The sequence below is a fragment of the Fragaria vesca genome, linkage group LG6 (genome assembly GCF_000184155.1).
Source record: "Fragaria vesca subsp. vesca linkage group LG6, FraVesHawaii_1.0, whole genome shotgun sequence".
NCBI classification, from domain to species: Eukaryota; Viridiplantae; Streptophyta; class Magnoliopsida; order Rosales; family Rosaceae; genus Fragaria; species Fragaria vesca.
In genome coordinates, this window is record NC_020496.1 from 11,269,070 (window position 1) to 11,283,566 (window position 14,497).

General features: G+C 38.0%; 1 protein-coding gene across 1 annotated transcript; it reads left to right on the forward strand.

Moving 5' to 3' along the window:
- Positions 1-9,458: 9,458 nt before the first annotated feature.
- On the forward strand, positions 9,459-14,167 carry LOC101296117 (heat shock 70 kDa protein 15-like). Its single transcript, XM_004302865.1, has 10 exons — positions 9,459-9,633; positions 10,119-11,306; positions 11,427-11,648; positions 11,748-11,843; positions 11,944-12,162; positions 12,537-12,731; positions 12,887-13,033; positions 13,136-13,285; positions 13,376-13,506; positions 13,605-14,167. Exons 2-10 carry the CDS (start codon positions 10,137-10,139, stop codon positions 13,819-13,821), a joined length of 2,547 nt encoding a protein of 848 aa, XP_004302913.1. The 5' UTR covers positions 9,459-9,633; positions 10,119-10,136; the 3' UTR covers positions 13,822-14,167.
- Positions 14,168-14,497: the final 330 nt, after the last annotated feature.

Below are 14,497 nucleotides of genomic sequence, written 5' to 3' on the forward strand. Positions count from 1 at the left end.
ACAAAACACAAACTCAAACGAGCTCATAGCTCTCAGAATACCACTAGCTTCTCCCTGAATAAGTGAATAGGTAAGGTTGTAGTGTCTATCATATGATCCAGAGTTGTCATGGTTGAACCAAATAGTTCAATCATACTCCTAATAGAACGAAAATGAGAGCTCCAACGAGTAGTAACAAGCCGTTGCAAAGTACAAGTTTGATTAGAGCCCATACTTGTTTGAAGATTGCAATTAAGTATAACCAAGAATAAGATATCTACTGATGCAAATAGAATACAAATTTGATTAGCGGCATACATGTTTGAAGATTGCCAAGAGCTATCAAATCTTAGATTTTCATCATCTCTAGCACCCTTGCACTTAGCAGATGAATCCACAAAATTCACAATCAATAATAGAGTAGAAAAGAACTGATATGTATCATGAACACCCTTAGCCGCACCATTTAATGTTAGTTACAAACGATGAGCAAAACAATGAACATAATATGCATATGGACAATGTTCAAGAAACAATGCATGTAAGCCACTCATGTTACTAGCTCTATCATATCCTTGACCACACATATTTCCACTTGCAGATTGAACATACCAAGAACTTTGATTATCTTCAATTTAAGAGTTAATGAAGTTGTGTTAGGAACACTCACTATCTTAAAGAACCGTTCTCAGATGAAGCCATAACGATCAACAAACCTTAAAACAATAGACATTTGCTCTTTGTCAGCTGCATCTACTGCTTCATCAACAAGAATGCAAAAAATTGCATCACCAACTTCTTCACAAATCATTATGGCCTCACTCTATTACCTAGAATACTCAATAGCTGCTTTTGAATAGGTGGAGATGTGTACTTGACATTTCCAGGAGCATTCTCTAATATAACCCTATCATCATAACTAGCGATTCTTTCAAAAGACTTTCTAACTTGTCTAAAATTTCTAGCATTAAGAGAGCTTTCAGATTCATTATGGCCTCTAAAAGCTTGTCCTTGATTTGCTAGAAGTCTCACACCCTCTATTGCTGCCTTCAACCTAAATCGATTATACTTCACCTCTTTTGTTGTTCTTTTAACAAAAACTCTTTCAATTTATGTAGCCAAATTTCTCAGTAAGTTCCACTTCTCCATTGCTTCATTATGTAGACTCTCTATACCCCTAATATGTACTATGAGCACATTCTTATTTTCTCAACCCATCTACAGTAAATACGTGGTGAGGAGTGTTTTCTTTATCAAAAAGAAAACATGGGAAACAATATATCTTGTCTTGATCTTCTGAGTACTCAAGCCATGGAAGCCCTTCAAACCAATCAAAGTTAAACTTACGATTTTGAGACCCATGAACCGAAAAAGGATAATGTTTCAATTTAGGTTGACATGGACCCTATAAAGGACATAAGTTTTTCGAATAACTTCATGTTGATTCACATGATACTTCCATAGAGGACATCGTTTGCCCGGATCACGTTCAATGACATTAACATTGCCATGTGGATCAAACTCATTCTTTTGAGCCCCAAGTAAAGGAGACTATAAAGATGGCTCTTAATTCAGTTATTGCAACAGCAATTGGAGTGCTTACAGTAGCTTGTGAACTTACATACGATGATGGTTGAGAACTTTTTTTACTAAACCATGCACTCTTTTGCGACCCAAGTAAAGGAGACTCTAAAGATGGCTCTTCAGTTATTGGAACAACAATTAGAGTGCTTACAGAAGCTTGTGAACTTACACATGATGATACACCCCGAACCTAGTAATTAATTTTATATTGTGATTTCCGGTTATTTTTGTTAGAGGTGGTTTATTCTAGTTCATGGATTTTTTTAGTTACCCGAATAGGAATTCGTAATTGGAGGATAGCTAAAATAATAATAGAGTCCATTTTTGGGCTAGGTTTTTAAGTGGGACTTGTCTTATTTGATAGAGAAAGAAAAACAGAAAAGTCAGCCTCTCATCTTTCTCTCCCCGACCTCCCGAGGCCGTCCGACTCTCCTCAACGGAAAGCCGTTGTCCGGCCACGCCTCGTCGCCGCGCCAGTCTCGTGCGGCAGCTGGGACACTGCTCGACCTTCCTAGGGTGGTGGCCGTCCTCCTCTCTCCGGCAGCAGCTCACGGGAGCGCTCTCAAGCCGCCGGTTTTGTGGAGCCGGAACTGTTTTCTCCGGCCACCGTTTCCAACGATCCTTGGGGGGTTTTGTAGCTCTTCTCTAGACTATTCAACCATTTCAAGGTGATAGAACAATTCGGGGTGTGTAGAGCAAATCGGTTTTAGTGTGTCCTTGAGCTTTGGAGGTATTTTCCGGCCAACTCTTTAGTTTCTGAGTTTAATACTAGTTATGTTTGTTGTTGTGCGTATGGAGAGGAAGAGTTTGGCTTATGCCTTGTTAATTTTGGTGGAAGTTGATTAAGGTGGTGGTGGTTGACCGCCGCTGCCAACGGTTGACCGCCACTGCCGGTGACTGCTGCCGGTTTTGGTGGTGGTTTTGAGTAATTTTGGATGATTTCAAAAAGGAATAAATGTTGTTGTATTGTATGGTGATTTTTGGTGAAGAGTGCTTGGAAATTGGGATAGTTTTGATGGCTCCATGGGTGAGAGATGAGTGGTATTGAAGTATTGGAAATTTTGGTGAGTGTTAGTAGGAATTTAGGAAAGTTTAAGTTGATTTTGGTGAAAGAGTAGAGGTGAGCCGCATCCTTGGGAATTTCCATATTTGTGCTTAAGTGTTAGAACGTTGAGGAAAAAAAAATTGGAGACGGTTAGTAAAAATGGTTGGAGTTCTCCTTAGTTTTTGGAGAGTGTAGAGTGAGGGTAGATGGCTTTGCCCTATTTTGTTAATTTGATATTCTTGTATTATTTTTGTCTCGGACCTTAAATCTCGTTTTGTACAGGACGAGAGGAGACACCACGTGAGGAGGGCTCTGACCGACGTCAAGCTTAGCCGTCAATATTGTGAGTGGACACTTTGTTTTTACTGGTTTATGCATGCATGATTGGAGATTTGAAATATGTGGATTATTTGGCTTAATTATTACTTTGAGCATCTTAACGTGTGGGACACGTTATTAAATTTAATTTATTTCTTTTCTCATGGAATTTTCCGAGTACGGTTGGGAATCGTACTTATGTTTTAAAGATGAGTTTTGGGGAAACTCCCATGAAATTATATTTTTCTTTCTTATGCTATATTTATGTGATTATATGATGTCTATGCTAGTATGTCGTTCCACCTTTCGAGGTGATGTGACTTCCACGTTTCAAGTGGGGTCACGCAAGCCTTTTCCATTCTAGTGGTGATGTGATGTTGCCGACGGCATCACGCAAGCCCTGTACCCTATCCGTCAACTCGACGTGAAGGTACAGGGAGTATGGGAGTACTATGCCTGGGAGGCAACCGAGTCTGGGAGACTCACTTATATGGCCATATATGATATTCTATTTGAGTTGTTAATTTGACTAGCGGGGCTAGTCCATTATTTTGAAAGTTTCTTGAATGAGAAATCTATTTATTTTTCTTATTGCTTAATGACTAGCGGGGCTAAGGTGAATTTTGTTGAGATTATAATATTTGCATGCATAGAAATTCTTAATTACGTATAAATGGAAAAGCATATAAAAAGTGATTTTGTATTATTCTATTCTTGGATGCATATTAATTAGTTTATTTTCCGTCCACTCACGCTAATGTTTTTAAATGCTTTTCCCTGGGCCCTTTGTTTTCAAATGCCCAGATTGCAGAGCTCCTGTTCGGTTTCCCTAGGAGTTGAGGCATAGTTTTCCCGCTGCTCCTTGCTGATCGTAGGTTACCTGTTAACCATGTGTAGTTGTTTTATTTTCCTTCCTTAGTGCTCTGAGAACCATAAGATGATGTAAATTAAGTTGAAGTGTTTTTCTTTAGGACTATGACTCAAGGTAGAGAGTCTAAGCTTGGGTGATGTTCATGTTAATTAATACAGTTGGATATTTGATTTGGTTGTTTAAATATTGCTATAACTTGGTTCTTGTTGTGGGGAGTGAAGGACTCCAGGAGTGGTGATTGTTGATTATAGTTGAAGTGTTCTTGGTTCTTTTCTCGCAGGTTGGGTTGTCCATTTTTAGGGGAGATTATGCTAAAATTTTCGATATAATCTCTTTTAAGAGTGGACCCCGCAAGACTTGCCTGTTTTACTGTGTGTTTTTGGGGCGAGTCTTGTCACATGATGATGGTTGAACACTTTTTTTACTAAACCATGTACTTATTTCTTTTGATATAGACATTTTAACACGATCAATTTGTTCATCAGACATTATGTAAAATTCATCAACATATCATATTCTATTTATGTCAAACCAAAATGGATGTGTCTCATATATAAACTCACATTAAATATTTACATCAATATCAACTTATCAACATCGAGCTTTAATCTTAACCAAAAATATATATATGTCTGTGAAAGCATGCCCTTAGAAACAAACAGCTAGTTAACTGAAAGAGCTTAAGAAGAAGATTGCTTACCTAATTATGAAAGCTGATCGAGATCGATGTCTCCCAATCTGAAGCAATGAGTTGGTTAACTTGGTTGTAGACTTGTATTAGTACCTCTAATGCTCTAAATCAGTTTCTCTGCTGGGTTTCACCTTCACTTAGGCTCCAGCCTAGTCAAGACTGGGCTGGCTCCGCCCTTGCGTATAACCAACTCGCAACTCCTTCGCGTCCTCCATTCACACCAGTGACACTATCAATACGTAATTATCCACATACTATATGTTTTTGTCATTCCTCTATTTTCAAACTCCTATGGATCCAACGTATGCATTTATTTGAAGGAAGAGGAGGAGAAAAATTAGTTTAGTAAGAAGATGATTTGAGTTTTTCCAACATAAATGATTTTTTTTTAATTCTATATTTACGTGGCAGTGTCATGTAAGCACTAACAACCACTTCACATGTTAATTGCTACCTGAGCTGTTAACATATATATTTTTTTTAAACAGAGGATTTAACCTAGGGTATGAAAATGATTAATGATGCAAAGTTGAGATACTCGGATGCAAAAATTTGATACTTGGGTATGAAATTGAAGATACCCCTATAGTTCATGGGGTAAAATGTAATTAATCATTATTTGTATTCACCCAAAAAAACCAATGTAAATGATAATGGTGCAAAACGTGGATTAGGAATGATAAGTAATATGTGATTTTATAAGATAAAATAGGAAATAGAGAGCCAAATAGATTTCCAAAAAGCTACACAATTAGAACGAGATAATAAATCAATATGCTTAGTTTTCAGTGTGAAGAGCCAAAACATGAAAGACTCAAGTTAATAAATCAGACTAATTAATATGCCAACACTTTAACAAAATTTAAAACCACTTCAAAAAATTCAAAACTCAAACACTCATAAACCCTAAAATTAACTCTAGTACCAAATTTCTTCAAACTTTTTCCAAAGCTTCTTAAGCAATCAAATTAAATGCAAAAATGGTAGATGGAGAATATTAAAAGGTACTTCTATAACCAGTAGAAAAACAAAAACAGAAGCGCCGAGCGAAAACAATTTTGAAAGGCCTGAGCTTCCATTAAAGCTGAATCATCATCATGATAATCAGAGAGATTGATTCGAAGAGTGAATAATTTGATACAAGACCGAGAATTTACCCGGCGAAGGAGGGAAGTACACGACGTAGTCAATAAATGACGCAGTCGACGGAGGTTTCGATTGAGTTTTTGACGGAGGAGAGATGAAAACGACAAAGTTTTCGTCGGTAAAGAGACAATCACAATGGAAGTTTCGACTAATCTTTCGACCGAGGATTGAACATGATGGAGAAGCTTTCGATTCACAATTTGAAATTTCAATAGAAAAAAGAACATAGGAAATATATGTATGGTGGATGACCTTTTCTTTTTCGCTGAAGTATGCAAAGATTGTATGCAAAGAAGAAACAAATATTTGATGAGGAAAAAAAAGATTTGGTTACTAACCCTAAACGACATCGTTTTATTTTCAAATTTTAAGTGACTACATCTAAATCGATCACTATCAATTATACATTTCCGTACCATTATTACTTTAGTGACCATTGATCGTGTTTGTCATTGAACCTATATCATTGGTAACCAATTAAGGGTTGATCACTAAAATTTGGTTGTTATTGCCCAGATTTGTTATAGTATATGCAGTCCAGTAGTTAAGTCTAATAGACATAAGCTTATTTTCTTTTGATTACTTATTATCAGCTATGAGTTCTCTCTAGCCACAAAGATACTAAAATTTGTGCCCCCGCGTTGCTTCATGTTGCGGAAGTTTCAGATGTTTTGATCAGAATTTGAGAATCAAAGTCATTAAAATCACATAAAAAAACAAGTAAAATATCCTAATAATATCTCCACTAACATAGATAGTGGATGGTTGACAACATTTGAAATACAATGTCCCACAGATATCTCCACGAACACAGATGTTATGGCAGAGTGTTGAAAATGAAAGATTTCTAGAAACACATTAGTTACTTGAACATATTCCCACAAATTATGGAATATAGTTTAGTTATGAATGTGTGAGTTTTGTTGTTGCCTTATTACAAAATGAAAGCATGCTCAAGTTGGTGTTGATATCCATGTTTCTAATTCACTTCAAAGATGTTGGTAATGAGATTAAACGCGAACAAATGTTGTAATTCTTAAGACTCAAAACCAAGTAATTGTACATGTAACAACATGATTATTTTTGTAAGCCTCGATCTCTAGGTGGATGGAAAAAAAATAAACTCATAATACCATCACTCTTCCTATTTTGAATGCTTAGCTAAGGAAGACGAGTAGTTTGTAGAGGCTAGTGGCTGGCCTAGTTTGGTTGCTGCTAGGGAAGGAGGTTGTTGGAAGGAAGCGTGACCAAGCTACTAGGGTTTGGATGTGGGCTTCGGTCATTAGCCTTTGGTCGGAATTGGGGATTAATACAAACTTAAGTGTGAGTAAGTGAGATAATCAAAATGCCAATGAAGACCGTCATAAAACAACTTTAATTTAATTCAACTATTTGCTCTCCAAGTAATTTTATCCGGCAGACATCGAACACCTATATATAGGCGACCATAAGACTAGGTAGGGTATCTCATTCCATCTTAACATTCTTTACTCAACTAGGAGTGTTCCCAACTTGAGCATCAGAGGATTTTTTACAAGTACCTCACCTCTCCCTCGATGGTCGAGCCTCAAGTCAACGGTCTAAGGAAGCATCTCGATGGTTGATCTTGACGGTTCCAGACCAGCTCTCGCTCCAATCAGTATCTATTAGTGGGCCAAACTTCTTAATGAAATTTTTCTTAACAAACAATAAGTGAAAATCCTAATGCAATGGTATTATATAACTCTTTGCGTTTATTCTATGATGTTAATCTAGCCTATGTTAATTAATGAAACTTTCATTTTACTTCAAAAAAAAATATTACACATTTAATCAAAAACAAAATCCATTAACTGAACATCTTTTATTTTCAGTACGTGGTAAAAATATTATTTTTTTAGTCCATGAATAGATATGCTATAATCAAAAATGTTAATTGTTCAAAAGAATTGACATATAAATATATATCGATTTAACATATAAATTTTAATCCAGGGAGATGCTTTGTAAACCGAAGGAAGAAAGGGGAATGGGGTTCAGACACCCACCTGCGCTTTTAATCTGCAATATTGGCAAAGCACAGTTGGCGGGTTATTCATTCCTCTTCACTGATTGCACACATCTATAAGACGAGGTACTTCCCTACTTTTTCTTTATGGCAGGATGCCCCTCATCAATCCCCTTTTATTCGTGGAGGAGGATTTTGGAAGCCATAGAAATATTACGAGAGGGGTATGCTGACAAGTGGGCACAAAGACCAAAATCAATTTATAGTCTGATCATTGGATCTCTAGAGCCCAACATTTCTGCCCTGTAGCAGCTCTCTAGTCCTAACAACAAGGTTTGTGATTGATCTGCTTATAGGTGGACAATAAAACTTAAACCCGCATCCAACAAAATTTTCAAGCAGTGGATGTGAAAGCAATCTTGATAGTCCCTCTGAGTATTAGGGAGATGTCTGATCAGAGAGTTTTTGTTCTTTGATGCAAAAGGAAAATATATAGTCAAAAGTGTTATCGTATGTTAATATTCAGTGATATTGGTTCTCTCTCACTTGTGAAAATGTTTCGGCTTTGCTATATGACAAAATTATGTATGGAAGGCTGCTTTACCGGCCTTAGCTAAGGTATGTCTATGGAAAATCTTCCATAATATTTTACCAGTTAAAACACGTTTGTTGATAAACATGGAGCTAGAGGATACCTCATGCGTGTTGTGTTCTAGAGGAGAATAGGATTCGACCATCTCTGTAGGGAGTGCGCTTACTCTTTGGAATCAATTAAGTTTGGGAGGCATTCTGGATGGCTATAAGTTAGCTTTGCCATTGGTAAAACTGGTTTAGTTTCTACCATCAGATTCTTGGGACCTTCTTGTTTTTAGCATAGGGAATATTGAAGAACCGTAATGCTCGAGTATGGGAATGGAGGGAAAAGCCTTATGGAGATATTATCTATTGTGTTAATACTAGACTCACATATTATAAGTTTCATAACAAGTCGAATCCGGTGATTTCATAGGCGTGTAGGAGGAAAAAAATGGTAGCCTCCACCGGTTGGATAGGTCAAAATCAATATTGATGATTCCTTCCACAAGAATACTAAGAGGAGAGGTATTGGGGTGGTGGTTCATGACTCTATTGGACGGTGTCTCGCGAGCTCTACAAGTTCATTGTTAATGCGAGCTCAATAGATCATGTTGAAACACTGACGGCGCGAGTTGTTGTCTCACATGCTATCTAGCATGGGTTGCCCCAATTTTTAAGACTGATTCACTTTCGTAGAGCGCCATTCCACATACTTCTCTTCTTGGATGCGTGCATGATGACATTACCTTTGATATGTTACAAGTCTTAGGTTCTTATTAACCTCATGTTTACCGTCAAACCAATTATGTGGCTCGTATTTTAACTAAATTTGCATGTTGTAATTCTCATAATTTTCTCTACAGTAATAAAGTTTGTATGCTACGTTCAAAAAGAAAAAAAAATATATCAAACTTAACAAATTTATTTTTGTTCTAGCGGAAAGATTTACATATATTGTACAAAAAAAATTATCATTCTCTTGTAAAAAAACAAATAAATTACAAATTATCATTAGTAAAATTCGAATTTCAATTGTTGGATTTTAGAGTTCAGATTTTTAATTTGGTATATGGCAAGAAAAACCCTATTAAAGTAATAAAGAACTCGGTTTGGGTTTATCAAAAGAAAAAAGAGAAAAAGAATTTGCATAGAGGTAGAAGATGTTTCTAGAATGAGAGCGAAGCAGTCTAGACACCTCTAGGACCGCTTGACTTCTCGCCTCTTCCTTCTATATAAACTCACCTCTAAAACCAAACATTTTGGAAAAATATAAATAACTCAAAATTCCCTTACGCCCCTCCCAATTAGGTCTCAGACTCTCTCTATTCTTCTCTTCTCTCCTCGCTCTATAAAACCTTCCACAAACCCCAAAAGTCCCCCATCCTCCTCTTTGCTTTGCTCTTCGCCACCAGAAGAGTCTCTGCGATTCAGTTCAGGTACGCTTTCGCTGTCCTAGCTTTTGTATCGGATCCGATCTTTACAGGGTTTTGAGTTTGAGTTGGGTTTAGATCTGTTTGCTACTGTTTTCCGATTTGAACACTCTGTATGGTTTTGTGCTGGGTTATTCAACTGCTTGTTCTTCTGCTCTTGATTCTATCGTTGTTGGTTATTATGTTGCATTTAGTTTCGTATAGGACTTGGATTGATATTGCGTTTGATTTGCTCTAATTTGATTATATGAATTTGGTACTTTGCTTCTATAGTGTTGTGCCTGTTCTGTGTTACTATAATTACGGTTGCGATTGGGTGTGTGTTAATTTATGAAGAATGTAAAGCTTTGGTCTTTAAAGGCTAGATCTTTAGTAGGTTGTGTTATGAGAGTCATGAGACTTGTTGTTGTGTAGGTGAACATTGGCTTGATTGATAATTGATTGTGGGATTCCGGTGTATGCTGAATGTGGGTTGTTATTTTGTGTTCCAGATTTAGAATTTTGCAAGGATGAGTGTGGTGGGATTTGATTTTGGCAATGAGAGTGGCATTGTGGCCGTAGCTAGGCAAAGGGGTATTGATGTTGTGCTCAATGATGAGTCCAAGCGTGAAACTCCTGCTGTTGTTTGTTTTGGGGATAAGCAGCGGTTCATTGGGACTGCGGGTGCCGCATCGTCTATGATGAACCCGAAGAACACGATTTCGCAGATCAAACGTTTGATTGGGAAGAAGTTCTCCGATCCTGTGTTGCAGAGGGATATCAAGTCGCTGCCTTTTGCTGTACTTGAAGGTCCGGATGGATATCCCTTGATCCATGCCCGTTATTTGGGAGAAGCAAAGACATTTACACCTACCCAAGTTTTGGGAATGGTTTTCTCTGATCTGAAGATCATAGCTCAGAAGAATCTTAATGCAGCAGTTGTAGATTGCTGTATTGGAATTCCGGTTTATTTCACTGATCTCCAAAGAAGAGCTGTTGAAGATGCAGCCAAAATTGCTGGCTTGAACCCTCTTAGGTTGTTTCATGAAACTACAGCTACCGCTTTGGCTTATGGGATCTACAAGACAGATTTACCAGAGAGTGACCAGTTGAATGTTGCCTTTGTTGACATTGGGCATGCAAGCATGCAAGTTTGCATTGCTGGCTTCAAGAAGGGGCAGCTAAGAGTTCTAGCTCATTCATTTGACCAGTCTTTGGGTGGTAGGGATTTTGATGAAGCACTGTTCACCCACTTTGCAGTGAAATTTAAGGAAGAGTACAAGATAGATGTTTACCAGAATGCAAGGGCCTGCCTTCGGCTTCGAGCTGCTTGTGAGAAGCTGAAGAAGGTGCTTAGTGCAAACCCTGAGGCACCTTTGAATATTGAGTGCTTAATGGATGAGAAAGATGTTAGAGGATTTATCAAGCGGGATGAATTTGAACAAATTAGTGCTCCTATCTTGGAACGCGTAAAGGGACCTTTGGAGAAGGCCCTTCTTGATGCAAATCTTTCAATAGAGAACATTCATACTGTTGAGGTTGTTGGTTCAGGCTCTCGCGTACCTGCTATAATCAGGATATTGACAGAGTTTTTCAAAAAGGAGCCTAGGAGAACTATGAATGCTAGTGAGTGTGTTGCCAGGGGTTGTGCTTTGCAGTGTGCAATTCTTAGTCCTACGTTCAAAGTCCGAGAATTTCAGGTAAAATATCCAGGCTACATTTTGTTTTTTTATTTTTGGTTCAATTTCTGCTTTGCAGTAGTGTCAAGCTGGTCTTGCTATTATTCTTGTTTGTACTTATATTTCTTATTTGATCTGCAGGTGAATGAGAGCTTCCCATTCTCGATTGCTTTATCCTGGAAAGGTTCTGGTCCTGATGCCCAGAATGGCGGACCAGATCAGACTACTCTCGTCTTTCCCAAGGGAAATCCCATTCCGAGTACCAAGGCTCTTACATTTTACAGATCTGGCACATTTTCAGTTGATGTGCAGTATACCGATGTTGGTGATTTGCAGGCACCTGCAAAGATTAGTACATATACGGTGAGTGCGGTCAAGTTGCATATGAAATGTTATACTTATGCTCTGATTTTCGTGGGGTAGATTTAGTAGATTTATGAACATCTCATTGTATGTGTGCAGATTGGTCCTTTCCAATCTACTAAAGGTGAGAGGTCCAAGGTGAAGGTCAGAGCCCGTTTGAATTATCATGGGATTGTGTCTGTAGATTCAGCAACTGTAAGTTCGTCAATAATTACATTTTCATGCATTGTTAATTGATCTTTCGTTTCTTTTCTAAATCTTTTTTTTTTTTTTTTTCTTTTGAACTCCTTTTTAGCTTTTGGAAGAGGAAGAAGTTGAGGTTCCTGTCACAAAAGAGCAACCAAAGGAGGCAACAAAGATGGAGACTGATGAGGCACCGAGTGATGTGCCTCCTCCAAGTTCTGAGGCGGCTGATGTCAACATGCAAGATGCCAACAGCAATGATGCTGCAAGTGCTGAAAATGGTGTTCCTGAGTCTGGCGATAAGCCTGTCCAGATGGAAACAGATGCTAAGGTCAGTAGTCTGCTGTGGTTTTGCCATGTGCCAGGTGTCACTTTTTTCACTCGAGTTCTTTAAAAAAAATTGTTTGGCATTTCATCTGGGGGAGGAATGATCTTGTATGCTTTGGTATTTGGGTGATATACTTATGCTTAAAATCTATGTTGACTAGGGTGGGTGGATGCTTGATGAATGCCCTAGATAAAATATAATTTTGTTTCTTCTTGTTCTTGATATGTTCTGCTATTTTATGATCCTTGTAGCATTCTGCATTTAATCTTTTTGGAGAGAATTAGTACTGTGTTCAGTCTTTGGGAATTGTTAAAGAGTTAGTAATAGGTCCTATGTGTCTGGTTGGATGTTCTGCTGATGAATCAGTTTGTATGCAGGCTGATGCTCCAAAAAGAAAGGTAAAGAAGACAAACATTCCTGTGGTAGAGTTGGTCTATGGAGGAATGGCTGCAGCAGATGTGCAGAAAGCAATAGAAAGCGAGTATGAGATGGCTTTACAGGATCGTGTTATGGAAGAAACTAAAGACAAGAAAAATGCTGTCGAGGCATATGTCTATGACATGAGAAACAAGGTACTTAAAATTTTCTGTTTTGCTTGTAGACTTGTTTATTTTTATTGCTTTGTTCCATTTCTTTTTATTTTTTTATTTGTTATTATTATTTTTTTTTATGTATTGTTCTTGTGGATGGCATTTTTTGTAACACAAAACTTCTTTTGTGCTTCCAGTTGAGTGACAAGTTGCAGGAATTTGTTACCGACTCAGAAAGGGAAGCGTTTATCACCAAACTCCAGGAGACAGAAGACTGGCTGTATGAAGATGGTGAGGACGAAACCAAAGGTGTTTACGTCGCCAAGCTTGAGGAGCTTAAGAAGGTGATGACTGTGCTCTCCTAACATCGCTACCACTTCCCCTATCTAGTTTTTTTCTTAATCTGCTAAAGCAAGTATTCATTTTGTGGGTTTATTAAATTGCAGCAAGGTGATGCTATTGAAGAGCGATGCAAGGAGCATACAGAGAGGGGATCTGTCATCGACCAACTTGCATACTGTGTTAATAGTTACAGAGAAGCTGCAGCGTCTAGTGATCCAAAGTTCGACCACATTGATTTTGCAGAAAAGGAAAAGGTAGGCTTGTAATTGGCTTCTAATTTAGTTTATTTCTTCTTCCCGCTATTCAATACTTTCTCTTAAATTGAATTATTATTTGTTTTATAGGTCTTAAAAGAGTGTGTTGAAGCTGAGGCCTGGTTAAGAGAGAAGAAGCAGCAACAGGATTCACTCCCTAAACATGCTAACCCAGTACTCTTGTCAGCTGATGTGAAAAGGAAGACTGAAGCTCTTGACAGGTACCTCCCGTTGTACATTTTGCTTACTGTTTTTTCGCCCCCCAGTTATTTATTTTTCCGAAAGGCATATCTGATTTTGTACTTTATTTGGCGAACAGGTTCTGTAGACCAGTAATGACAAAACCAAAACCAGCACCAGCCAAGCCAGCTACTCCTGAACCACAACCAAGCCCTTCTCCTCAGGAAAGTGATCAACAACCCCAGAGTGGTGAAGGCCAGGCCAATTTTAACTCCGATGAGAATCCTGCTGATGGCAGCAATGAGGGTCCAGCTGAACCAATGGAAACAGACAAGGCAGAAGCTCCCCAAGCCTGATTTGTCTGTCTATGATTTTTGTGGCCTGGTTTGATTCCTGACCATCAAAACATTTCAATTTGAGCCTTTGCACACAATTCGGACCGAACGGGGAGAAGCCTGTAGTTTGTGTTTGATGATATACTTCCAAGAGTCTGTAAAGCCTTTAATGTGCTTCACCATTTATCTTTAGTGTCTGTCTCTAGAATCCGGATTTTTCTTAGGTTTCCAAGAGAATTGTACCCTTGGTCTTATTTTTTTCTCCTATGCTGGGAGCATTCCTTCCAGCTCTCTGGTCATGTAGTTTTACTGTCATATCGTGGAACTCATCAATCTGAGGATTTTATCAATTTTGGTTTTGCTAGTTTCCAATGGTTATCCTTATTTCAGGTTGAGCTTATTTATTTTGAACTTGAAACCAAAGTTGTTTCCTGTCATCTTTAGAAACCAAAAACCCTGACATGTAGGCGTAAACATCAGGTAGGCCATTGAAATAGTTCCTCCGCAGTATATTGCAGTATATTGTTGTAGAATTGGGATCTTAATACATAATACGACTATACGCTATAGACGATGGTATGAGCTAGCTTGAGTAGAATGGAAATGAGTTAACCAAGTTAAATTTCTATGATAATGATCATTTTTTTTTTCCCTGGACTTTGTTAACTCAATTAAAAAAGGGAAAGAGAGAAATCAC

Coding starts and splice junctions, on each gene's coding strand:
- LOC101296117 (XM_004302865.1), top strand. CDS start 10,137: ATGAGTGTGGTGGGATTTGATTTTGGCAATGAGAGTGGCATTGTGGCC. Junction 11,307..11,426: donor TCAAAGTCCGAGAATTTCAG/GTAAAATATCCA, acceptor TTTGATCTGCAG/GTGAATGAGAGCTTCCCATT. Junction 11,844..11,943: donor TGTCTGTAGATTCAGCAACT/GTAAGTTCGTCA, acceptor ACTCCTTTTTAG/CTTTTGGAAGAGGAAGAAGT.